Raw genomic sequence first — 27,074 nt, 5'->3', positions numbered from 1 at the left:
ATGATGTGTAGTAGTAGTGTTGGTACTATACACGATGTGTAGTAGTAGTGTTGGTACTATACACGATGTGTAGTAGTAGTGTTGGTACTATACACGATGTGTAGTAGTAGTGTTGGTACTATACACAATGTGTAGTAGTAGTGTTGGTACTATACACGATGTGTAGTAGTAGTGTTGGTACTATACACGATGTGTAGTAGTAGTGTTGGTACTATACATGATGTACAGTGTAGTAGTAGTGTTGGTACTATACATGATGTACAGTGTAGTAGTAGTGTTGGTACTATACATGATGTACAGTTAGTAGCGTTTTGTAGGATCAGCAGCAGTGGTTTTCTGTATGGCTGGTACCATTCAGATAATAGTGAAGGGAACAGCCGGCTGCAGACAGTGAAACTGATCCGTTCTCTCCCCCTCCCTCTTTCAATTAATTTCAATACAAGGGGCTTTATTGGCATGGGAAACATGTTAACTTTGCCAAAGCAAGTGAGGTAGATAATATGCAAAAGTGAAATAAACAATAAAAATTAGTAGTTTATTTCACTTTATAAATTCACTTTATATATTATCTACCTCACTTGCTTTGGCAATGTTAACACATGTTTCCCATGCCAATAAAGCCCTTGAATTGAATTGATAGATGTAGGGAGGGATGGAGAGAGAGATAGATGTATGGAGATGGAGAGAGAGATAGATGTATGGAGATGGAGAGAGAGATAGATGTAAGGATGGAGATGGAGAGAGAGAACATGGATATGAACAGCTGTTGGAGGCATTACTCAACATCTGTCCTGCTCTTCACTTAGAGTGGTCTGCCTACCAGGGCAGTCGGAACACACACACACACACACACACACACACACACACACACACACACACACACACACACACACACACACACACACACACACACACACACACAGAGATGGAGAGGCATCCAATTTCATAACTCACACATGCTAATCTTAATCACTAGCAATCTGAAATGTCCCATTACAACTTTCTGTGTTTTGTGTCTTCCTTAATTGTCGACACCCAGAGCCAAATCTGAGGTGCACACTGGCCAGCCACTTGATTTATGTCTCGTCTGTCACAAGAGACTTTATCTTCCCTTCTGTTTGTTGTGTTCTTATATTCAGCGCTAAAACACAGTTCCCTGCATTCAAGACTAAAACCTACAATTTGTTGATAATGGTTCTTGCTTGGAGGATAAGGAGTGATATTATCTCCCTCCTTGGTGATGAGGTTTCATTTCCTGTGTCATGTTTCGTAAGGTGCACTCCCTGCCTCATCTGAGTCATAAGAACAGGGAATATGTTACACACACACACACACACACACAGAGTGCTCTGGTACTGCAGAGTGTGGTCTCCCATGGGCGACACCGCTGCTACTAGAGCATTGTGGGAAAATGCAAATATTGACACCCACTTGATCTGTGTTTAAATACTAGAGTCATTCATCAATTACATCGATCAACATGAACCATATTGTTAATACTGAGGCTTGCAAATACTACCATGGTGCTATTGTTAGGTAAAAGCTGACATGGCTTTACACAGTAGCAGTTGTGCAGAGGAATAGCCTACAGCCAAACATCCATGTAGACAGAATCGTTACAGACATCAATGCATACAGCGTCCTTTACATATGGACCTGGCTAAATCAATGGCTTGACATATGTTGATATGATCTGATGCATCTATGTGTGCATTTCCTGCAGCTGTTTGACCGCGTGAGGGAGGACAACCCAGACTTCCACCAGAAGATAGTTCCTATCTGCAGTGAGTTGACACAGCCTGCCCTGGCCATCAGTCCTGAGGACGTAGAGAGACTGACCTCCTGCGTCAACATCATCTTCCACTGTGCTGCCACCATCCGCTTCGACGAACCCCTCAAGTGAGGACCACACCCCCTACACACTGACTCTTCCTCTATCACCTAGCTATCATGCTAACTCACCACTTTATCAACTCAACAAATCCGTTTGATAGTATATAAATGCATGGACATAGCTTGTGTCTGACACAGAGAGAGGTACAAAGACATAGAGATCCTATTAACTGACGTCAACACAGTAGACAGTCTGTAGTTGAGAGGTCAGCCCGTATATGGGCCAGGGTCATCTTTATCTTGGTCACATGTTTTATTTTGATATTTTACTCAGGTCTGGTTTATGGGGTCGGAGGGTTTTGCTTTGTCATTGTCCCAGAAAGTGCCCATTGTCCAGGCACTTCCTACTGGAAGTGATGTTTGGTTGATAGTCTGGACTGTTTGTGTTCTGGTGTTGACCAATGGGAAAGCTGATACATCTAGAGTATGATGAGGATGTTGAGAAACACAACAGAGATCCCAAGATAATATAGCGTCTGTGTAGCGTCTGTCTGTCACGGCTTTCGTTGTGGGAAGGAGGAGCGGACCAAAATGCAGCGTAGTTGTGATTCATTTGATTTAATAAGGAAACTATACATGATGAAACTAACAAAATAACAAACGTACGAAAACCGAAAACAGCCCTATCTGGTGCAATACACAGAGGCAGCAACAATCACCCACAAACACACAGTGAAACCCAGGCTACCTAAATATGGTTCCCAATCAGAGACAATGACTAACACCTGCCTCTGATTGAGAACCATATCAGGCCAGACATAGAAATAGACAAACAAGACATCCAACATAGAATGCCCACTCAGATCACACCCTGACCAACCAAAACATAGAAACATTCAAAATAAACTATGGTCAGGGTGTGACACTGTCAAGCAATATTGTTCACCAAAGATGGTTGACAGGCAAACACTTACATAAATAGTAATTAAACATATTACATGTAAATCCAATGCAATGTTGAGCGAATAAAGTCTTATAGAATTCAATTTAAAAATTGGAACTGTTTAAGTTTTCAATATTCACGTGGTTTCATCATCTCACATAGTAGACAGTGCATCGATGTTCCATGTGGTGAGAGACACAGATAGATGTATCCAGGGAGTCTGCAGTTAGCTAGCTGTAGGGGGTAGAGAGATGTATCCAGGGAGTCTACAGGTAGCTAGCTGTAGGGGGTAGAGAGATGTATCCAGGGAGTCTGGAGGTAGGTAGCTGTAGGGGGTAGAGAGATGTATCCAGGGAGTCTACAGGTTGGTAGCTGTAGGGGGTAGAGAGATGTATCCAGGGAGTCTGCAGGTAGGTAGCTGTAGGGGGTAGAGAGATGTATCCAGGGAGTCTGCAGGTAGCTAGCTGTAGGGGGTAGAGAGATGTATCCAGGGAGTCTACAGGTTGGTAGCTGTAGGGGGTAGAGAGATGTATCCAGGGAGTCTGCAGGTCGCTAGCTGTAGGGGGATGTAGAGGTTGGATGTATCCAGGGAGTCTACAGGTTGGTAGCTGTAGGGGGTAGAGAGATGTATCCAGGGAGTCTGCAGGTAGCTAGCTGTAGGGGGTAGAGAGATGTATCCAGGGAGTCTGCATGTAGCTAGCTGTAGGGGGTAGAGAGATGTATCCAGGGAGTCTACAGGTTGGTAGCTGTAGGGGGTAGAGATGTATCCAGGGAGTCTATAGCTAGCTGTAGGGGGTAGTGTATCAGGTCTGCAGGTAGCTAGCTGTAGGGGGTAGAGAGATGTATCCAGGGAGTCTGCAGGTAGCTAGCTGTAGGGGGTAGAGAGATGTATCTAGGGAGTCTGCAGGTAGCTAGCTGTAGGGGGTAGAGAGATGTATCCAGGGAGTCTGCAGGTAGCTAGCTGTAGGGGGTAGAGAGATGTATCCAGGGAGTCTACAGGTTGGTAGCTGTAGGGGGTAGAGAGATGTATCCAGGGAGTCTGCAGGTAGCTAGCTGTAGGGGTAGAGATCCAGGGAGTGTATCTAGCTGTAGGGGTAGTCTACAGGTAGCTAGCTGTAGGGGGTAGAGAGATGTCTGCAGGTAGCTAGCTGTAGGGGGTATAGAGATGTATCCAGGGAGTCTGGAGGTAGGTAGCTGTAGGGGGTAGAGAGATGTATCCAGGGAGTCTGCAGGTAGCTAGCTGTAGGGGGTAGAGAGATGTATCCAGGGAGTCTACATGTTGGTAGCAGTAGGGGGTAGAGAGATGTGTCCAGGGAGTCTACAGGTAGCTAGCTGTAGGGGGTAGAGATATGTATCCAGGGAGTCTACAGGTAGCTAGCTGTAGGGGGTAGAGAGATGTATCCAGGGAGTCTACAGGTAGCTAGCTGTAGGGGGTAGAGAGATGTATCCAGGGAGCCTGCAGGTAGGTAGCTGTTGGGGTTAGAAAGATGTATCCAGGGAGTCTACAGGTAGGTAGCTGTAGGTGGTATAGAGATGTATCCAGGGAGTCTACAGGTAGGTAGCTGTAGGTGGTATAGAGATGTATCCAGGGAGTCTACAGGTAGCTAGCTGTAGGGGGTAGAGAGATGACTTTAGATGTCTCCTACTCAGTGAGGAAGCAGGAATGAGGTCTTCAGCGGGATTATTAAAACATTAAAGAGCTCTGTGTCTGTCTCAGTGTATTCTCACAAGTCTTCATCATACTGTTAAATACGCCTGTCTGGGTGCCTGTGTGCCTGCTGGGAACAGATCCCGTTGAGTAGGAGAGACAGGACAGCCTTAAGGGATGAGATGCAGTCAGAGAGGTGAAAGGAGGTGTGGGGAGGCGGGACATTAGCCATGACTGACAGCTCAGTTAGGGAAAAGCTGTGAGAGTGTTCTCTGAACAGCATCATAGCTCTCTTCTCCTCCCTCTTTCACTTTTCTTCGCCCTACCTCTCCATCCCTTCCTCTGTATTTCTCTCTCTTTCTCCCCTGTTCTCTCTCACATTCTCTCGTCTGACACACAATGATGTTACCCTGTCTCCAGGGAAACAAAGTTGCCAGGGGGAGTTGGACCATAATCAGACAACAGTTTAATCACTGGGACCCAGACCACAGCATTTCAGATAGAGCCCTAGACACAACATCTGTGCTGTGCAAATGTACAAGGCTCGTCAAGCCTCGCACTGAAGCAGTGATAAGCACTATAGCTGCTAGGATACAGTATATCTGGCACCCTAATGAAAATACAACAGCGGAATTCATTAATGACTCAGCGGCTTGGAACAGTGAGGACCACAGTTAGGAGCAGTCCACAAACACAGTGGTGTTCTCTCTCAAACTGACCTAGTGCTCTATAATAGTTCTCAAACTGACCTAGTGCTCTATAATAGTTCTCAAACTGGCCTAGTGTTCTATAATAGTTCTCAAACTGGCCTAGTGTTCTATAATAGTTCTCAAACTGGCCTAGTGTTCTATAATAGTTCTCAAACTGGCCTAGTGCTCTATAATAGTTCTCAAACTGGCCTAGTGCTCTATAATAGTTCTCAAACTGGCCTAGTGCTCTATAATAGTTCTCAAACTGGCCTAGTGCTCTATAATAGTTCTCAAACTGGCTCTATAATAGTGCTCTATAATAGTTCTCAAACTGGCCTAGTGTTCTAAACTAATAATAGTTCTCAAACTGGCCTAGTGTTCTATAATAGTTCTCAAACTGGCCTAGTGTTCTATAATAGTTCTCAAACTGGCCTAGTGTTCTATAATAGTTCTCAAACTGGCCTAGTGTTCTATAATAGTTCTCAAACTGGCCTAGTGCTCTATAATAGTTCTCAAACTGGCCTAGTGTTCTATAATAGTTCTCAAACTGACCTAGTGCTCTATAATAGTTCTCAAACTGGCCTAGTGTTCTATAATAGTTCTCAAACTGGCCTAGTGTTCTATAATAGTTCTCAAACTGGCCTAGTGCTCTATAATAGTTCTCAAACTGGCCTAGTGTTCTATAATAGTTCTCAAACTGGCCTAGTGTTCTATAATAGTTCTCAAACTGGCCTAGTGTTCTATAATAGTTCTCAAACTGGCCTCGTGCTCTATAATAGTTCTCAAACTGGCCTCGTGCTCTATAATAGTTCTCAAACTGGCCTAGTGCTTTATAATAGTTCTCAACTGGCCTCGTGCTCTATAATAGTTCTCAAACTGGCCTTGTGCTCTATGATAGTTCTCAAACTGGCCTAGTGCTTTATAATAGTTCTCAAACTGGCCTAGTGCTCTATAATAGTTCTCAAACTGGCCTAGTGCTCTATAATAGTTCTCAAACTGGCCTAGTGTTCTATAATAGTTCTCAAACTGGCCTAGTGCTCTATAATAGTTCTCAAACTGGCCTAGTGTTCTATAATAGTTCTCAAACTGGCCTAGTGTTCTATAATAGTTCTCAAACTACCCTAGTGTTCTATAATTGTTCTCAAACTGGCCTAGTGCTCTATAATAGTTCTCAAACTGGCCTAGTGTGCTATAATAGTTCTCAAACTACCCTAGTGTTCTATAATAGTTCTCAAACTGGCCTAGTGTTCTATAATTGTTCTCAAACTACCCTAGTGCTCTATAATAGTTCTCAAACTACCCTAGTGTTCTATAATAGTTCTCAAACTACCCTAGTGTTTTATAATTGTTCTCAAACTGGCCTATTGTTCTATAATGGTTCTCAAACTGGCCTAGTGTTTTATAATAGTTCTCAAACTGGACTAGTGCTCTATAATAGTTCTCAAACTGGCCTAGTGTTTTATAATAGTTCTCAAACTGGACTAGTGCTCTATAATAGTTCTCAAACTACCCTAGTGCTCTATAAAAGTTTGCAAAACCACATCTGACATCTGCACTTACATACACACACACACACCTTCTACACTGCTTGACTGTGGCTGAGAAGCACTATCTGTCTCTCTCTCTTTCTCACCCTCCTCTCTTTTTCTGTTTCTCTTCTTCCCCTCTCTCTCTCTCTTTCTCACCCTTCTCTCTCTTTTTCTGTTTCTCTTCTTCTCCCTCTGTCTCTCTCTCTTTCTCACCCTTCTCTCTTTTTCTGTTTCTCTTCTTCTCCCTCTCTCTCTCTCTTTCTCACCCTTCTCTCTCTTTTTCTGTTTCTCTTCTTCTCCCTCTGTCTCTCTCTCTTTCTCACCCTTCTCTCTTTTTCTGTTTCTCTTCTTCTCCCTCTCTCTCTCTTTCTCACCCTTCTCTTTTTCTGTTTCTCTTCTTCTCCTGTTTCTCTTCTTCTCCCTCTGTCTCTTTCTTTCTCACCCTTCTCTCTTTTTCTGTCTGTTTCTCTTCTTCTCCCTCTCTCTCTCTCTTTCTCACCCTTCTCTTTTTCTGTTTCTCTTCTTCTCCCTCTGTCTCTCTCTTTCTCACCCTTCTCTTTTTCTGTTTCTCTTCTTCTCCCTCTGTCTCTCTCTCTTTCTCACCCTTCTCTTTTTCTGTTTCTCTTCTTCTCCCTCTGTCTCTCTCTCTGTCTCACCCTCCTCTCTTTTTCTGTTTCTCTTCTTCTCCCTCTGTCTCTCTCTCTTTCTCACCCTCCTCTCTTTTTCTGTTTCTCTTCTTCTCCCTCTTTCTCTCTCTCTTTCTCACCCTTCTCTTTTTCTGTTTCTCTTCTCCCTCTGTCTCTCTCTCTTTCTCACCCTCTTCTCCTTTTCTGTTTCTCTTCTTCTCCCTCTGTCTCTCTCTCTTTCTCACCCTCCTCTATTTTTCTGTTTCTCTTCTTCTCCCTCTGTCTCCCTCTCTTTCTCACCCTCCTCTCTCTTTTTTTCTGTTTCTCTCTTTCTCCCTCTGTCTCTCTCGGTCTGTCTCTCTTTCTGGGTCTCTCTCTCTCTCTCTTTCTGGGTCTCTCTCTCTCTCTCTCTCTCTCTCTCTCTCACTGTCTCACTTCTCTCCTTGTGAGGATGTTACGGGAATGCATAGTGTGCTTATGCTTCGTATGTGTACTTATGGACAGTGATCTCTTACCTAGTCCTGCTGTGTGTGTGTCCTCTCTTCCCAGACACGCCCTGCAGCTGAATGTGATTGCCACGCAGCAGCTCCTGAATCTGGCCCAGCAGATGCACCACCTCCAGGCCTTCATCCACATCTCCACAGCCTACGCCAACTGCAACCGCAAGCACATCGACGAGATCATCTACCCACCGCCTGTAGAACCCAAGAAGCTCATCGACTCCCTGGAGTGAGTAGTGTGATGTCAACTTTCTGCATCTGAGTTGGGGGTGGGGTTGCTACTATTACGATTTCATCTATTCAGGAAGTGAATTTCATGCATTGAAAATATGCTCAGTGAAGATAAATGGCACTTAGGCCTGGATTCGATCAGATCAAGCAGGATCATTAACTGGCATAGCTGATGATTTGGCACAGTTGGAGGTGGAACTACGTTGTACCTGTCACATCGGTGAACAGCTGCTCTTGTGGTCATTGTCACGAAGCCACACGACGTTTCATCTATCTACACAAAATGCCAACTTTTTTTGTTTGTTTGTTTTTTGTGAATTTTACTCCTTTTTCTCCCCAATTTCATGGTATCCAATTGTTTTAGTAGCTACTATCTTGTCTCATCGCTACAACTCTGAAGGTTGAAAGTCATGCGTCCTCCGATACACAACCCAACCAAGCCGCACTGCTTCTTAACACAGCGCCATCCAACCCGGAAGCCAGCCACACCAATGTGTCGGAGGAAACACCGTGCAACTGGCAACCTTGGTTAGCGTGCACTGTGCCCGGCCCGCCACAGGAGTCGCTGGTGCGCGATGAGACAAGGATTTCCCTACCGGCCAACCCTCCCTAACCCGGACGACGCTAGGCCAATTGTGCGTCGCCCCACGGACCTGCTGGTCGCGGCTGGTTTATGACAGAGCCTGGGCGCGAACCCAGAGTCTCTGGTGGCACAGTTAGCGCTGCAGTACAGCGCCCTTAACCACTGCGCCACCCGGGAGGCCCTCAAAATGCCAACTTTACTTCAATCCTGGCATGTGTCCTGTACCATTGTGATGTGAGTCTAATTGTGAGTGTCCTCTTGTGTCTGCGACTGCAGGTGGATGGAGGACAGCATCGTCCGTGACATCACGCCGCGCCTCATCGGGGACCGCCCCAACACCTACACCTACACCAAAGCCCTGGCAGAGTGCGTGGTTCAGAAGGAGAGCAGCAAGCTCAGCATCGGCATCATCAGACCCTCCATAGTGGGAGCCAGCTGGCAGGAGCCTTTCCCTGTGAGTGCCGTTACCATAGAGATACAGTATCATATACATACATCATTCTGTGGGACTAGATTACAGCAATAAAGTCAATAGATGATCAATAGATACATGGATCACATTCTGTCAGCAAGATAAGTGTATCAGAAGAAGTGTGATTGGCTCAGCCACCTGACTGTTGAGAAATATATCACAATTTATAAAAATCTATGTAGCACTTTCACTGTGATGGTAAAAGGGCTCAGTCAGAATTCTGTCAATTCTCACACCATCATGTCCTGCTGTGGTGCCAAATGGATGGGAATTAGCGATCGATCGCTGTAATAGTACACTGGTCAATATATCTCCCCTGTGTACAGTCAGACTTCAAGGGGGATTGGGTGTGTAGTGCTGAGTAAAGGTTGCATTAGGGTTGGACCAGGACAGTTCTAATGGTTCAGAAAGTCTGGCTGGGCTGGATTCCAGGACTTGAAGAGGAGTGTCCTTGACCCCAACAGCTGGGTAGGCATTGTGAGGGGGGCAAGGAAGGGGCGATGGGGAAAGTGAGGGGTACTGCCAGTGCTGAAACCGGAGAGCCTATGAGTGTCTCCTACTAGATAGAAGGTCACTGAAAAACAACTGTAGGTTCATGGAAAGGCCACACTGAAAGTTCCGTGGGTGCAGTAATCAAACAATCAATCAATCAATATAATATATTTTCTAAAGGTATTTTGACATCAGCAGTTGTCCCTAGAAAGGCAGGAACCTAGGGAGAAAGCTAGATAAGAACCAGCTTCCGAGGGGTGGCCAGTCCTCTTCTGGATGTACAGGGTGATGGTACTTTCATGAGTAAGCTGCTTTTTATTTTCTATTCTGTCCGGCTGTTGTAGTGTAGGATAACATTTTAGCGTAAGGATTCCACAGCGTTTAGCATTTTAATCTCACTTAGCATAGCGGCAGATGGACATATTAAAGCGTTTAAAATATAAATGCAGACTTAATTGCTGCTTAAAATTTTGGAGGAGCAATGGGAGGATGGTGTTCAACATTTCATCATTTTTGTGATTATAATATTCGTCAAAGTTCTTTCCCGCAAATTCAGGTGACATGCTTACTTTATTTTCCCACTGGAATATTATTTGAATGTCTGAGGCTCCATGAATTCACACAGAAAGAGATCAAAAATCTAGAAGACGAAAAAATTCACACTTTCAGAGTTTTCAATAGAGTATAATACACTTTTAAACAGCACTAAGTATATTCACAGAAAACGACTATACAGCCCCAGGGCTGCATTTAGTTTTCTGGGGCTGTAACGTTTCAACAGAGCAGGATCCAGGCCTGGCAGAAAAACAGCCAAAAGATCACGCTTTACAAGTTTATTGCGCAGTTAGCTCGAGACAGTGGGAGCGACGGGAGGAGGGTGTGTGTGTGTGATGAACTTCAATCTCCATGTCCTCAGAACTTCGTTAAGTGTTAAAATGTCACAGGCGATCCCTCAATGAGGTCAAAGATGTATACCTGCAGAAATTGTGTCTGGGACGGTGTGATAAGGACTCCTATTTGTCTGACTGTCTGTCTGCACCAGACCATGTAGCCTTACCCAGTAGGGACAAGCCACAGCCAGACCCACACAAATAAGCCCAGTCTATTACCAATGTATTACCGGAGGGCTAATTGATGTGGACACTGTTACTCTCCCTATCTCAGTCTCACTCTCCATAGGTAGCTAGCTAGCTAGCCTAGCACACCACTGGAATGCTAATTCAGCAGATACACAACAATCTAATTGATGTGGACACTGTTACTCTCCCTATCCCAGTTTCACTCTCCATAGGTAGCTAGCTAGCCTAGCACACCACTGGAATGCTAACTCAGCAGATACACAACAATCTAATTGATGTGGACACTGTTACTCTCCCTATCCCAGTCTCACTCTCCATAGGTAGCTAGCTAGCCTAGCACACCACTGGAATGCTAACTCAGCAGATACACAACAATCTAATTGATGTGGAGACTGTTACTCTCCCTATCCCAGTCTCACTCTCCATAGGTAGCTAGCTAGCCTAGCACACCACTGGAATGCTAACTCAGCAGATACACAACAATCTAATTGATGTTGCTCTTAGGAGGCTATTTGTAACTTGATGATGTTGCAGCAATGTTATAGTGCTGCTTGAAGCTAGAATTCCTAATTGAAACGGTAACAAAGCGGAAACACCGCCTGTGTTTTGTTAAAAAGCTGAGGCAGGTAGCCTAGTGGTTAGAGCGAATCCCTGAGCTGACAAGGTAAACATCTGTCCTTCTGCCCCTGAACAAGGCAGTTAACTCACTGTTCCTAGGCCGTCATTGCAAATATGAATTTGTTCTTAAACGGACTTGCCTGGTTAAAAAAAAAATGGGCCTGGAGAAATGTAACCACTCTCAAATTCATAGACAGAGCTATGGATGCAAGGACTAACCATCCATTATATAAAATGTATAGTTTTAACCATCTTGTTAGGCTATACAGTGTTTGTTTATATTTACAACCATTAAAGTAGAATAAGCTTGTATTTTTGGTTCTGATGGGGTATGACAGCTGAACTAAGCTCACGAGGCATTTATAAGTTATATTCTTCAACAATCAATGGGTATATATCATTAATTTATAAGTCCAAAAATAGATGTAGCAACTAAGGATTCCAGTTTTAAGGGGGGTATTTAGGGTTCTCTTCCACCTACGTCTCTATGAAGTCTGCATCGCTGAAGCATTCCAGATTGTGAGATATACATTTTTAGGTCATTTCCCGATTGAGCAGACATATGCAGCATGTACCGTGTCCGCTTACGCTGGAACATTGTCTTTCAATTTAAATAATGGATTAAAAAATTCTGTACGGATTGAATAGAGCCCTAATCTCTCATTACACAAATTTATTCCATCCCTGTTCTTCTGTCTCAGGGTTGGATCGACAACTTCAATGGACCAAGCGGAGTCTTCATCGCTGTAAGTACCAACATCTACTTATTAGTTGTATTTTTCAGATAGTAAGTTTGCTCATTTTGATGCCACTAGTTTAAACAATGATCGATGATGAGATGTGGTGGTAACCCTGTGTCCTGTCTGATCAGGCGGGGAAGGGCATCCTGCGCACCATGAGAGCCAACAATGATGCGGTGGCGGACCTCATCCCTGTGGACGTGGTCATCAACCTGACCCTGGCCGCTGGCTGGTACACGGCAGTGCACAGGTTAACTTTCCCCCCAGGTGGAATATGGCCAATGACTCTATGGTTTAACCCACACAAACAGACACCCCCATATTGACCTGCAGAAAGACCTCCTGTAAACCTACCTTAGCCCAGTTTGTTGTAAAACATCTCCCCAGCACTACACCATTGACTGATGAGGAAGCCCAGTGTTTTCAATTGATGTGATTTTGTGTTTGTGGGCTCATTTTAGAGATGTTTCCTAATGGACCCTCCCCTTTGATCCCTTTAACACTTGACCCCCCTGACCTCCTCTCTCTGCTCCCTCGCAGACCCAAAGCAGCCCTGGTTTACAACTGCACTACAGGTGGCATCAACCCTTTCCACTGGGGAGAGATCGGTAGGTATCTGTCAGTCAGTCTGTCTGTATGCCTATTACAGTCACATAACCAGTGCTTGCTCATCTGCCACTATGTCTTCTGTCGTCATAAATCAATGTACTTCAGCAGTTGAAATCTTGATCAAATCACATTTTATTGGTCACATACACATGGTTAAGATGTTATTGCGAGTGTTGCGAATTGCTTGTGCTTCTAGTTCCAACAGTGCAGCAATATCTAACAATTCCACAGCAACTACCTAATACACACAAATCTAAGTAAGGAATGGAATAGGACAATAAATATATGGCCGAGCTGCATAGGCAAGATGCAATAGATGGTATGAGATGAGAAATGCAAGATATGTAAACATTTTAAAGTGACTAGTGATCCATTTGGTTGATGGTGTTGTCACTATGAAACTATGCAAACATTCCCACCGGGGATATGAAACGTTGGGTTGTCTGTCAGTCCTGGTTCTCCTAAATCAGTTTGAATGGTGTAGCAGTGAGAAGCAGGTGGATAAATGATCTGTGTCATAATTAGATGCCCAGGGATTTGACAGTGGCGAGGGTCTACTGCCACCTTCTGGCAGCTAGTAGAACATTACTGAACCCCCACACTGTGTACAACTGTTTGACCTCACCACTGTGGATCTGCCCAGATGACAACTCCCATCAGCAGTAAAGCACAGTTGCCCAAACAATAACAAGTAGAGGCATCATGTCATCATGAAATCATCACCCCACCAGCATTTTGGTTGTGGTGGCAGCTCACCTCCCGGCCCATCATCTACTGTACATCCCAGTGGACCACTGAGAGGAAAAGGTCCATGCGGGCCGGGTATCTGTCAGGCTCAGATTAGCGTGGTAGCGGGCGACAGCCAGGGTCCCTATGCTCTCAGATTAGTGAATCTGCCATCAGATGGCTGGCAGAGGGATTAGGGCTCATCACTCTGCCTCGCTGTTATAAACCTGGGATAGCGGGCACTAATCTACCGGAACACATAAGAGCTAAGAATTAAGCTAATCAAACTGGGTCTAGGGGACCCATGGGGCTGTTTAGGGAAGTTGGAGGTTTGCTGGCTGGATAGGTTATCAAAATTCTGGTATCTTAATTGGTTTTGGTCGCCTTCTCTCCACTGTCCGCTTCTCACCCCGTTTTGAAAAAGGTCAATATAATTGAGGAGCGGTAAGGAGAGGGAACGTGGCGGGAAATGCTCTTGCAAGAAATGAGACGGTAATTCACTCGCTCGTCATCAGGAAAATGATGTTTACAGAGGAGGAATCACAAAATACAAAGTGATAAAAACTAATATAGCTACTTGTGCAATACATTCTATAGATAAAAGGATACGTAGAGTATCGTTTTAAATGTGTGCATGGTTGTCTCCTTTGAGAAAACAGCTGATTCAAAGGGGGTGTGGAAAATTTTAAAACACTTCGGCGCTAGCAGCCATGAGGAAGCACATGATTATCCTTGGCGAGAGGAGGCTATCGAGGAGTGGATGACACTCCTCTGATAGCTTACTAACGAATTAACACTCCATGACCACTTACCACTGAGAGGAGGACAGAGGCGTCGAGGAAAGGCCGGAATTTTGTGCAATAGAGAATCTCCCAAGGAATCAAAGAAGGAGCCCTGGAATAGTGCTCAGGAGTTTCTCATTCAGGCTGGGATTCAATCCAAGGCTTGTTATAGAACAGGGTAACTAGACAATGTACCATTTAACAGCACCACGAATTGATCCCCGGCCTCAATCTTGTGCTGATGGAAGCTCCACTTTCTAGGGCAGAACAAATGTGATTGGTTGGATGAAAAGCTCTGAGTTAGACTAACATGTCAGTGTGTGGAGTTTACAGATGAGTCAAATCAAATAAATGCTTTCAGGGAGATAGGTTGGAGGTGGATGGAGTGCATTGCCAGTTCGAATCCTGGCTGTGACTTGTTTTCCTTACCAAACATTTTCACGAATTACATTTCTAATCTACTTTGTTTGCTTTGACTGAACAGCATTAAATACTTGAAAAAACAAGGGTGCTGCTGGATAGGGACCAAAAGGTCACAGGTTCTAATCTTGCTGATGCCTTTTTTCAAAAAAATTTTATTTGTGTTACCTTTCCCTAGCAGAGAACACTCACCCTCAACACCAAAACCATCTTTCAAATCTTGTTAGTGGGGCTGGAGAATAGCCCCTCTGGCCGGGATTCAATAACATCACCCTTTGTCAGCTATGCACCCTGTAAAGGCAGTGTTCACGGTAAACACAGCATGTTCTCCCTTTAAATGGCACATAGGATTCAAGCTGATCATGATTTGTTGGCTATTGTTCTACTTAGAGTTAATAAAAAAAATATACAATTAATGACAGAGTTGATCCACAGAAATGTGCTGGAGCACGGTGCAACATCAGGGGTGTGGCTTTGATTCCTCGAAGGGTCATATGTAGTGTGGCACGTGGTCTCAGAGCATTTTGTATTATACTGTACGTAAATTCAAAACATTTAGTATGAGATGTCTTCCTCGCCTTTCTCCAGTAGTCGTTGCTGGCCAGCCCAATTAGCATAGTAGAGGGCTGGGTAGCCAGGATCTGTCCTTTACTCCAATGAGGTTGGCATCAGACAACTTTGGTTCAGCTCTTTGCACATCATGGACCGCAGGCTTCAATCACCAGAGTGGTCTTAGAGGGGTATCACAGCTGTAGGGGATGGGCCCAGTCTACTTGGACCTCTGCCTCATTTTCCACTGCTTCAGTGTGCGCTTCTTCCTCCACTTGGCTCTCAAAAGTGATGAGATCAACTTGAAAACAAAAGCACTAAAACAGTTATAGGGAATAAATTACATGGGAAAGCCTCAAAATGACAAAACTACAGCTCAACAGGAGAGAGCTACCCTCGGGCTTACCCCAGATAATCTTCTACACAGGAGAGAGCTACCCTCGGGCTTACCCCAGATAGTCTTCTACACAGGAGAGAGCTACCCTCAGGATTACCCCAGATAATCTTCTACACAGGAGAGAGCTACCCTCGGGCTTACCCCAGATAATCTTCTACACAGGAGAGAGCTACCCTCGGGCTTACCCCAGATAATCTTCTACACAGGAGAGAGCTACCCTCGGGCTTACCCCAGATAATCTTCTACACAGGAGAGAGCTACCCTCGGGCTTACCCCAGATAATCTTCTACACAGGAGAGAGCTACCCTCGGGCTTACCCCAGATAATCTTCTACACAGGAGAGAGCTACCCTCGGGCTTACCCCAGATAATCTTCTACACAGGAGAGAGCTACCCTCGGGCTTACCCCAGATAATCTTCTACACAGGAGAGAGCTACCCTCGTAAGGCTGTTCACTTCTTTATAGAGGCTGGTGGGTCACGAGGAACAAATTCACACCAGTACGCCCCACTGGTTCTTTCACTAGCAGTTCCCCCAGCAGTTTTACCTTGGTCTGAGCTGCCTTGATTGCAGCCAGGTGGGGAAGGTGTGCAGCTGCTGTGAATGAAGTCATTAGTGCAACAGAAAACCACACCCTTGGATACAACCCAATTCTCTAATATAGTGGCTGAGGAAAATGTGAGAGGTACTTCCGTAACGTTACACCCCTTAAAATGCCACAACAGAATAGAGCTGTAAGATTGGCTTGGATCTGACATCCCTAAGGTTCCTTCAGATTTTTAACTCCTTTGTATTCTCTCTCAGAGCACCATGTGATGTCCAGCTTCAAGAGGAACCCTCTGGAGCAGGCTTTCAGAAGGCCCAACGCCAACATCACCTCCAACTACCTGATGAACCAGTATTGGGTCCTGGTCAGCCACAAGTTCCCTGCCCTCATCTACGACCTCTACCTGAGACTGTCTGGACAGAAGCCCCAGTAATATTACTAATGTCCTGACAATCAGCATTGTCACTAGACCATTGTTCGGTCTATGAAAATTGAACTACCTACTTGTTTTCAACCCAATCAACACATTGTGATGTAAAAAATAGATCAAATGATCTGTAATCATAAAGAAATCAGTGTTTGCTGCATACAAGTGATCTTTAATGAAGTCTTCAGTGAAACGAACATTACAATTGTGTAGAATATGCATGCAGTACATTTGGACTGCGATCCTCCATTCCTCTCTCTCTGTGTAGGATGATGCGTATCTTCAACCGGCTGCACAAGGCCATCGGCCTGCTGGAGTACTTCAGCAGTCAGGACTGGGAGTGGAACTCAGAGAACATGAACATGCTGATGAGCCACCTCAGCCCCGAGGACAGGAAGGTACAGTAGACTCAGCATCCATCCTCTATGCACACACTATCTCTGCATGTTGATGTATATAGTCACTCAGTATCCATCCTCTATGCACACACTGTATCTCCGCATGTTGATGTATATAGTCACTCAGCATCCATCCTCTATGCACACACTATCTCTGCATGTTGATGTATATAGTCACTCAGTATCCATCCTCTATGCACACACTGTATCTCCGCATGTTGATGTATATAGTCACTCAGCATCCATCCTCTATGCTATCTCTGCATGTTGATGTATATAGTCACTCAGCATCCATCCTCTATGCACACACTCTCTGCATGTTGATGTATATAGTCACTCAGCATCCATCCTCACACACTATCTCTGCATGTTGATGTATATAGCATCCATCCTCTATGCACACACTATCTCTGCATGTTGATGTATATAGTCACTCAGCATCCATCCTCTATGCACACACTATCTCTGCATGTTGATGTATATAGTCACTCAGCATCCATCTTCTATGCACACACTATCTCTGCATGTTGATGTATATAGTCACTCAGCATCCATCCTCTATGCACACACTATCTCTGCATGTTGATGTATATAGTTACTCAGCATCCATCCTCTATGCACACACTATCTCTGCATGTTGATGTATATAGTCACTCAGCATCCATCCTCTATGCACACACTGTATCTCCGCATGTTGATGTATATAGTCATGCATCCATCCTCTATGATGTATCTCCGCATGTTGATGTATATAGTCACTCAGCATCCATCCTCTATGCACACACTATCTCTGCATGTTGATGTATATAGTCACTCAGCATCCATCCTCTATGCACACACTATCTCTGCATGTTGATGTATATAGTCACTCAGCATCCATCCTCTATGCACACACTATCTCTGCATGTTGATGTATATAGTCAATATGGTATGTATTTCACCTAGTAATGCCACCAAGCCATCATTTCAGCTCAAACAAACAGCTTTATTGATTTCAAGACAACAGGTCACTAATAAGGCAGCATAGCCTAGTGGTTAGAGCGTTGGACTAGGAACTGAAAGGTTGCAAGATCAAATCCCTGAGCTGACAAGGTAAAAATCTGTCGTTCTGCCCCTGAACAAGGCAGTTAACCCACTGTTCTTAGGCCGTCATTGAAAGTAAGAATTTGTTCTTAACTGACTTGCCTAGTTAAATAAAGGTAAAATAAAATACTTACATCATTCAATTTCAGAAGGTTAAATTATAGATATCCCAAAAGTTTTCATAATCGACAGAATGTGACCATAATAGCCATGTCTTACTGCACACTCTCTCCCAGACATTCAACTTTGACGTGCGTCAGCTGAACTGGCCAGAGTACATAGAGAACTACTGCATCGGCACCAAGAAGTACGTTCTGAATGAAGACATGTCCGACATCCCTGCAGCCAGGCAACACCTCAGGAAGTGAGTAGACTACTTACAGGGCTGACTGTGTTTGCTCCTGTCTTATTTTGAAGGAGGATGTAAATGACAGTGTGTACTTCCAACTCCCTCCATCCCTCAGGCTGAGGAACATCCGCTACACATTCAACACTCTACTGCTGGTCTTCATCTGGAGGGTGTTCATCGCCCGCTCCCAGATGGCTAGGAACATCTGGTACTTTGTGGTCAGCCTCTGCTTCAAGTTCCTCTCTTACTTCAGGGCCTCCAGCACACTCACCAACTGATGACCAACTGACCATTGACCAGCTGAACGCCCTGCTCGCCTCCTCAACCAGACCACACCCCTCAGACCTCCAGCAGCATCCAACCCCACTCCTCAACCAGACCTCACCCCTCAGACCAGCAGCACCCAACCCCACTCCTCAACCAGACCTCACCCCTCAGACCTCCAGCAGCACCCAACCCCACTCCTCAACCAGACCTCACCCCTCAGACCTCCAGCAGCACCCAACCCCACTCCTCAACCAGACCTCACCCCTCAGACCAGCAGCACCCAACCCCACTCCTCACCCAGACCTCACCCCTCAGACCTCCAGCAGCACACAACCCCACTCCTCAAACAGACCTCACTCCTCAGACCTCCAGCAGCACACAACCCCACTCCTCAACCAGACCACATCCCTCAGACCAGCAGCACACAACCCCACTCCTCAACCAGACCTCACCCCTCAGACCTCCAGTAGCACACAACCCCACTCCTCAACCAGACCCCTCAGACCAGCAGCACACAACCCCACTCCTCAACCAGACCACACCCCTCAGACCAGCAGCACACAACCCCACTCCTCAACCAGACCACACCCCTCAGACCAGCAGCACACAACCCCACTCCTCAACCAGACCACACCCCTCAGACCAGCAGCACACAACCCCACTCCTCAACCAGACCACACCCCTCAGACCTCCAGCGGCACACAACCCCACTCCTCAACCAGACCACACCCCTCAGACCTCCAGCGGCACACAACCCCACTCCTCAACCAGACCACACCACTCAGACCTCCAGCGGCACACAACCCCACTCCTCAACCAGACCACACCCCTCAGACCTCCAGCGGCACACAGCCCCACTCCTCAACCAGACCACACCCCTCAGACCTCCAGCGGCACACAACCCCACTCCTCAACCAGACCACACCCCTCAGACCTCCAGCAGCACCCAACCCCACTCCTCACCCAGACCTCACCCCTCAGACCTCCAGCAGCACCCAACCCCACTCCTCACCCAGACCTCACTCCTCAGACCTCCAGCAGCACATAACCCCACTCCTCAACCAGACACTGTCCCTTCTGACCCTGTTTTACGTCATACAGTAAAACCACTAAGTGTTTTTATTTTCTAACTATGGCTTTTCTTAAAGCGACAGATTACATATGCAACAATAAACCCATTGTATACTCTCCCCACGTTTTTATTCATAGTTTACGTCCTCCCCAACCCAGATACAATGTCTTGGAATAGAGGATTTTTGAAATACTATATGTCAGGCCTCCACTGAAAGACAATTTCTGTACATTGACTCTTAATGTGTGAATCCTGAGATATCCATGACCTCTCTTCTTCCATGGGCGATGTGTTTTTACCTTGTATTGGTTTGTACTGACAGAATATTTGGGAACCTGTACTCTGTAGCGAGACCAGCTAAGGATATCCGAGAGTAACTTCAGTGTTGATCACATTAAGGGCTCTATTCAATCTGTGAAGTTGAAGCGCTACAGACTCTGCGATATAAATTGAAAAGGTCATTTCCAATTGAGCCAAAACATGCAGCTTTTACCGTGAATGCAGTCTGCAAAAGCAGGAACATTCCCCTTGTTTCAATCATGCTGTAAAGCTGAACTTATGTGATGCGGATTGAATGGAGCCCTAAATCTTGACCACTGAAGACTGCTCCTGTAGTACTACTAACATCTGACCTGGTTGACGACTACTCAATATTGACATCAGTATGTTTGACATAACGCATAAGACACTTTTTGTTTTACTGTTTGTCCACTTTTTGCCTGTTTTGTACAGCAGTTTATATGGAAACTAAGTTTACTATTTTTTCATCTTTATAAATAATTGCGTCAAACTAAGGCTTGTCTTAAGTGGTACGGCACATTCGGAAAGTATTCAGACCTTGACTTTTTCCAAATTTTGTTAAATTACAGCCTTGTTCTAAAATTGGTTAAATAAATGTTTTTCCTCAATCTACACACAATACCAAAGCGAAAACAGGTTTAGACATTTTTGAAAATGTATTAAATAAAAAACAGAAATACCCTATTTACATAAGTATTCAGACATTTGCTATGAGACTCAAAATTGAGCTCAGGTGCATCCTGTTTCCCATGATCATCCTTGAGATGTTTCTACAACATGGAGTCCACCTGTGGTAAATTCAATTGATTGGACATGATTTGGAAAGGCACACAACTGTCTAAAGGTCCCACAGTTGACAGTGCATGTCAGAGCAAAAACCAAGCCATGAGGTCGAAGGAATTGTCCGTAGAGCTCTGAGACGGGATTGTGTTGAGGCACAGATCTGGGGAAGGGTACCAATTGAAGGTCCCCAAGAACACAGTGGCCTCCATCATTCTTAAATGGAAGAAGTTTGGAAGCACCAAAACTCTTCCTAGATCTGGCTGCCCAGTAATCGTCACGTCTGGAGGAAACCTGGCACTATCCCTACGGTGAAGCATGGTGGTGGCAGCATTATGCTGTGGGGATGTTTTTTAGTGGCAGGGACTGGGAGACTAGTCAGGATAGAAGGAAAGAGGAATGGAGAAGTACAGAGATCCTTGATGAAAAACCTGCTCCAGAGCGCTCAGAACATCAGATTGGGGCCAAGGTTCACCTTCCAACAGGACAACGACCCTAAGCACACAGCCAAGACAATGCAGGAGTGGCTTTGGGACAAGTCTCTGAAATGTCCGTGGCCCAGCCAGAGCCCGGACTTGAACCCGATCAAACATCTCTGGAGAGACCTGAAAATAGCTGTGCAGCAACGCTCCCCATCCAACCTGACAGAGCTTGATAGGATCTGCAGAGCAGAATGGGAGAAGCTTCCCAAATACAGGTGTGCCAAGCTTGTAGCGTCATACCCAAGAAGGCTGTAATCGCTGCCAAAGGTGCTTCAACAAAGTACTGAGTAAAGGGTCTGAATATTTATGTAAATGTGATACTTCAGTTTTTATAAATTTGCTCAAATTTATAAAGACCTGTTTTTGCTTTGTCATTATGGGGTAGTGTGTGTAGTTTAATCAATTTAAGAACAAGGCTGTAATGTAACAAAGTGTGGAAAAAGTCAAGGGGTCTGAATACTTTCCGAATGCACTGTAGATGGTGACAGTATCATATATAAACAAGTTTAGAAGATGTGTAAATAGTTCTATATTATTTTTCTAGTCGACTTAAACGAGTAGTATTCTTGAGGGTTGATTCTGCAGGAGTCTGACTCTACCACAGAGCTCCCCAGACTAGATCTGAAGTGTTACTTGTGGCAGACAGCAGCAGTCCATTTTTTAATGAGATGATACATCTATATACAGTATCAATGGTAGAAGTCTTGACTAAATGTACCTCAAATCCTCCCTCTGGAAAAACATGTTTCTATGTGAGCCAGTAATGCTCTGCAACAATAGTGACCGTCCTTTCCTAAATTCAGTAAGGGACTATGAACCAAATGCATGCCCAACACAGAAAATGGCTTTTCCTCTACAATGAAGTTGAACAAAATGTCTTGCTTTTTATGGATCTTGGCATCTGTCATGTTGATAACAAAGCAGTGTCTTTGTTATGATACATAGTGGAAGCAGGGCACTGTGGGTAGATCAGAAAAGGTAGATCAGTGCTAACTGGGCAGTGTTCTGTGAACTGCAACACTTACGACTTTGTTTATTTTGTTGAATTTTCCTTTTTCAAATGTAATTGGCAAATGTTAAATGACCCTCTATTCCTGCTCTGAAAACACAAAGTTTGTTTGGCAAAACATAAATAAACCAAAAGACAAATTGGTCAGTGTGCTAATCATTCTGCTTCATACACTGCTGCCTCATGTAGAAAATAGATTTAGCCTACTTCCGTGGCTGCGTTTATATACAGGCAGCCCAATTCTGATCTTTTTAAAAACGACCTGGTCTTTTGCCCAATCAGATCTGAAAAGATTGGATGTGAAAAGATGTGATGTGATTGGTCAAAAGACCAATTAGTGGAATAAAAGATCCAAAATGGACTGCTTGTGTAAACGCAGGCTTAGAGCACGCACCATCACCAGAAGATAGTGGGATACCAAACGAGAGAGATTTAAATGAATGTAAAGTGTACAACATGAAGTGATGAAGTGTACTAAAACACATGTAATAGGACATCTCCCATTGACAGATGTGAAGCAGATACTGAACAACAGTGCAAATAGATAGAAATAGAACAAACATGACATGCAAGTTAATAGTATGAATGATAACATAGGAGGATCAGATTTCATTCAGCCTAACTTACAGATGACAACATCCCAATACCTTTACAAGCCTGATAAAACTGCTAGCTGCTTTCTATTTTCCAGTGTAAAATACATATTTACAGGATATAAATATATTATAATGGTCGTCATGAGGATACTGTCCAAAACAATAAATTGAACAATTATGATTGTCGGATCCTAATCAGTTTACTCTTATTTGGTTCAAACCAAACTCCCAGCAATCCACATACTTGTGATTGGAGACTTCTCTTCCTGGATTCCCCCACAGGTGAAGGAACAGTAGGTGCAGAATCAGCAGCAGGCTCCAGGTCCCATATCCACAAAGCGTCTCACAGTAGGAATGCTGATCTAGGATCTGTCCATATAATCTTATCTTATGATCCAAAAGGGTGAAACTGATCCAAGCTCAGCACTCCTACTCAGAGAGCTTTGTGGATATGGGCGCAGGTCAGAGGGCTACTCCTGTACGTGTCAGGAGCGGAGCAGCACGGTTGTTCACATGGGCATCTGGGAGAACCACCTGGAAATAGAGAACATGCAGAGGTACAGTGTAAATACACTACTACCAGTGAGACACAGGGAACCTGGTTCATGTAAGGATTTACCATCATTTTGTGACATAGTTTCAGTGGCAATAAAGAAGACTGGGCTCACCTCTCTGGGTTTATATGGGCCTAGTTTGAAGCGACAGCAGACTGTCGAAACAGAAGCCAACAAACCCATAGATGGGAGAGAGAAGAGCAATGAAGATGTTCAGGGTGCATTTCTCTAACGTGGCACAGTATCAGGCTGGCAAAGCAACCGTGGAATGATTTGTGAGACATGAACAGTATGAGGTCTGCCCATGACACTGGGTGGTAAGAGTGAGTGTTGTCTGGACCTGTGGTGGAGAAGATACCCCCGATGATGCCACAGAGTCGTACCAGGAACTGCCAGAGGGGCATGTGCTGCTCACTGACCGTCACCATCAGAGAGCTGGTGTCATACTTCATAAAGATCCCAGACACACCGTGGCTGCCCGCCGCATGGTTTATCACCCGCTCCTAGACCAGACAGTGGGTAGAGTGGGTTGGGGGTTCATCTCTCCTTTACACACACACACACACACACACACACACAGCCTTTCTAACATCTAGCCTTTGTGTATGTGAATGTGTGTTTGTAAGAGAGAAATCTATGGCTGTCTCAGGTGGTGGTGTTGTACAGCAGAGCTTGAAGTAACTTTTGGCAGCCAGCAGAGGGAGCTCAATGGACTGGATGGATGGATGAGGAGACTGATCCATTATCTGAACCCACTGCAGCATCCTCCATCATGGTCAACATTAAATAGAATTCCTCTCCCCCTGATGGTTAATATGAGGATTTGGGGAAGACAGGCTGATACGAGATCTGTGCCTAAATCAGGACTTACCCTCTCCGTCACAGAGAACTGGTGATTTGGGGCTTCAGTTCTTTCCCCTGGAGAAACTAGGCTGCTTTGAACGGCAAGTGAATGAAAGCAAGCCTGCAGTGAATCCACTTCAAATGGATACAAATAGCTACATGTTCTCCCTGCAAACTCATGACGCCATGCTGAGCAGAATAGGCTGGAAGCTACACATTGAGTAACAGCTGAATGAGGTTTGATAAGAACATATTCATGTGTTTACTTCCTGGTCTCGGTGAGGAGGAGCAGTAACTTACGGTTGCTGGTGATTATCTCTATCCTGTCCAGAGGATTGATGATGCCGGGGATCTCTTCTCCGAAAGACAAATGGTCTATCCGATGGGAGAAGTTGTACGCTGCAATGCATTGATGAAACCCAGCTCAAATGCAGTCAGGTGGATTGCAACAGTGAAAACCTCTATTTGGGAGTGAATCATTCTGAGAAAATAGTTATTTGGCACTGCATTAGAATACATACTGCTCCTATCTATCACTTGAAACATGGAAATGCAGATGCAATGTAAGCAACCAGAGAACAGTACTAATGTTGTCCTTGTCAAAAACGAATAACTTATGCAAATGAGTGTCACCCTTCCTGGTCAGGCTGACAGAGAACCTACTGTCATGGCTTACAAAAGCTGCTATATGAGCATGGCCACGAGGATGATGAATAGGCCTGAGAAAGACAGAGTTTTGGAAGCGTGAGGAGAATTTTCATTAAAAAAAATATATACTGTGCTCTATAGGTTGAGTGCCCTTTTTCCCATCAGACATATAGACTCATAAATCATTCGCAGCATCAATTTGTGGAGCTTGGAATCTTCTAACATATGAGACAAACTCCATGAACTTCTGAGTCTGTGGCAGTATTAAATAACTTTCCCCCATTACACCCATAAATAATGATTTACATACAACATGCACTTAAATATAACCCTGTTGTTCGGGCCCTGAATGCTAATTGGTTGAAAGTAGAGGTCGACCGATTAATCGGAATGGCCAATTAATTAGGGGCGATTTCAAGTTTTCATAACAATCGGAAATCTGTATTTTTGGGCACCGATTTGGCCGTTTAAAAAAATATTTTTACACCTTTATTTAACTAGGCAAGTCAGTTAAGAACACGTTCTTATTTTCAATGACGGCCTAAGAACGGTGGGTTAACTGCCTTGTTCAGGGGCAGAATGACAGATTTTTACCTTGTCAGCTCAGGGGATTCAATCTTGCAACCTTACAGTTAACTAGTCCAACGCTCTAACCACCTGTTACGCGAATGCAGTAAGCCAAGGTAAGTTGCTAGCTAGTTAAACTTATTTTATAAAAAACAAATCAATCAATCAATCATAATCACTAGTTAACTACACATGGTTGATGATATTACTAGTTTATCTAGCATGTCCTGCGTTGCATATAATCGATGCGGTGCATATCGTTGCTCCAATGTGTACCTAACTATAAACATCAATGCCTTTCTTAAAATCAATTCACAGAAGTATATATTTATAAACCTGCATATTTAGCTAAAATAAATCCAGGTTAGCAGGCAATATTAACCAGGTGAAATTGTGTCACTTCTCTTGGGTTCATTGCACTCAGTCAGTGTATATGCAACAGTTTGGACCGCCTAATTTACGTAAATATGACATAACATTGAAGGTTGTGCAATGTAACAGGAATATTTAGACTTATGGATGCCACCCGTTAGATAAAATACGTAACGGTTCCGTATTTCACTGAAAGAATAAACGTCTTGTTTTCGAGATGATAATTTCCGGATTCGACCATATTAATGACCGAAGGCTCGTATTTCTGTGTGTCATTATGTCATAACTAAGTCTATGATTTAATAGAGCAGTCTGACTGAGCGGTGGTAGGCAGCAGCAGGCTCGTAAGCATTCAATCAAACAGCATTTTTGTGCGTTTTGCCAGCAGCTCTTCGTTGTGCTTCAAGCATTGAGCAGTTTATGACTTCAAGCCTATCAACTCCCGAGATTAGGCTGGTGTAACCAATGTGAAATGGCTAGCTAGTTAATAGCGTTTCAAACGTCACTCGCTCTGAGACTTGGAGTGGTTGTTCCCCTTGCTCTGCATGGGTGACGCTGTTTCGAGGGTGGCTGTTGTCGATGTATTCCTGGTTCGAGCCCAGGTAGGGGCGAGGAGGTATATGAAATACAAATGGTATAGAGAGAAATAGTCATATAATTCCTATAATAACTACAACCTAAAACTTCTTACCCGGAATATTGAAGACTCATGTTAAAAGGAACCACCAGCTTTCATATGTTCTCATGTTCTGAGCAAGGAACTTAAACATTAGCTTTCTTACATGGCACATATTGCACTTTTACTTTCTTCTCCCAACACATTGTTTTTGCATTATTTAAACAAAATTGAACATGTTTCATTTTTTATTTGAGGCTAAATTTATTTTATTGATGTATTATATTAAGTTAAAATAAGTGTTCATTCAGTATTGTTGTAATTGTCATTATTACAAATATATATGTTTTTTTAAAACATATATATTAGCTTCTAGCGTCCTTTACGGGGTGCTGTCTTGTTTTAGCAACACGACCACCCGCAAGGCGATAGGAACTGTCAATGGTCATTTTCCATTAGCGCCACCTGTCGAGCTCGCGAATGGCTCTAAATATATTGTAATTTTACGCATTGTGCACCAGATGGCGCTCGAGACCGTGAAAATACTCTCAGGCCGCATTCTTTGTCTTCTTTCAAAGCTTGTTCCCTAAAGTGTAGGACATTAGTCCAAATTTTGCATCAGTTTAACAAGTTCAAAACTATTTTATGTTTACAGGATGATAACTGTTTGTATTAGCTTCACTATTTTAGACCTAGCTA

General features: G+C 44.2%; 2 protein-coding genes across 2 annotated transcripts in view; one reads left to right on the top strand and one right to left on the bottom strand.

Annotated features, from left to right (window-relative positions):
* LOC135515012 (fatty acyl-CoA reductase 1-like) overlaps positions 1-22,323 on the top strand; it is a 69,941-nt gene extending 47,618 nt beyond the window's left edge. Inside the window, exons 3-12 of the mRNA XM_064938804.1 lie at positions 1,724-1,899; positions 7,818-7,997; positions 8,859-9,036; positions 11,945-11,989; positions 12,115-12,233; positions 12,524-12,591; positions 16,270-16,441; positions 16,708-16,837; positions 18,157-18,284; positions 18,385-22,323. Of these exons, the coding sequence (XP_064794876.1) occupies positions 1,724-1,899; positions 7,818-7,997; positions 8,859-9,036; positions 11,945-11,989; positions 12,115-12,233; positions 12,524-12,591; positions 16,270-16,441; positions 16,708-16,837; positions 18,157-18,284; positions 18,385-18,547 (1,359 nt within the window). The 3' untranslated portion in view covers positions 18,548-22,323. The remainder of the gene's footprint in view (positions 1-1,723; positions 1,900-7,817; positions 7,998-8,858; positions 9,037-11,944; positions 11,990-12,114; positions 12,234-12,523; positions 12,592-16,269; positions 16,442-16,707; positions 16,838-18,156; positions 18,285-18,384) is intronic.
* A 45-nt stretch (positions 22,324-22,368) lies between these two features.
* LOC135515013 (endoplasmic reticulum-Golgi intermediate compartment protein 2-like) lies at positions 22,369-24,710 on the bottom strand. Its single transcript, XM_064938805.1, has 4 exons — positions 24,473-24,710; positions 23,670-23,832; positions 23,444-23,484; positions 22,369-23,309 (listed from the first exon to the last, which is right to left on the bottom strand). The coding sequence occupies exons 2-4, from the start codon at positions 23,779-23,781 to the stop codon at positions 23,238-23,240; spliced, it is 225 nt and encodes a 74-aa protein (XP_064794877.1). The 5' UTR covers positions 23,782-23,832; positions 24,473-24,710; the 3' UTR covers positions 22,369-23,237.
* Positions 24,711-27,074: the final 2,364 nt, after the last annotated feature.

Source organism: Oncorhynchus masou, chromosome 26 (genome assembly GCF_036934945.1).
Source record: "Oncorhynchus masou masou isolate Uvic2021 chromosome 26, UVic_Omas_1.1, whole genome shotgun sequence".
In the NCBI taxonomy this organism is placed as follows: Eukaryota; Metazoa; Chordata; class Actinopteri; order Salmoniformes; family Salmonidae; genus Oncorhynchus; species Oncorhynchus masou.
Note: the sequence above shows the minus strand (reverse complement) of the source record. Positions and strands in the feature narration are given on the sequence as shown.

Coding starts and splice junctions, on each gene's coding strand:
- LOC135515013 (XM_064938805.1), bottom strand. CDS start 23,781: ATGAAGTATGACACCAGCTCTCTGATGGTGACGGTCAGTGAGCAGCAC. Junction 23,485..23,669: donor GGGTATCTTCTCCACCACAG/GTCCAGACAACA, acceptor CTGTTTCGACAG/TCTGCTGTCGCTTCAAACTA. Junction 23,310..23,443: donor GCCCATATAAACCCAGAGAG/GTGAGCCCAGTC, acceptor CTCTATTTCCAG/GTGGTTCTCCCAGATGCCCA.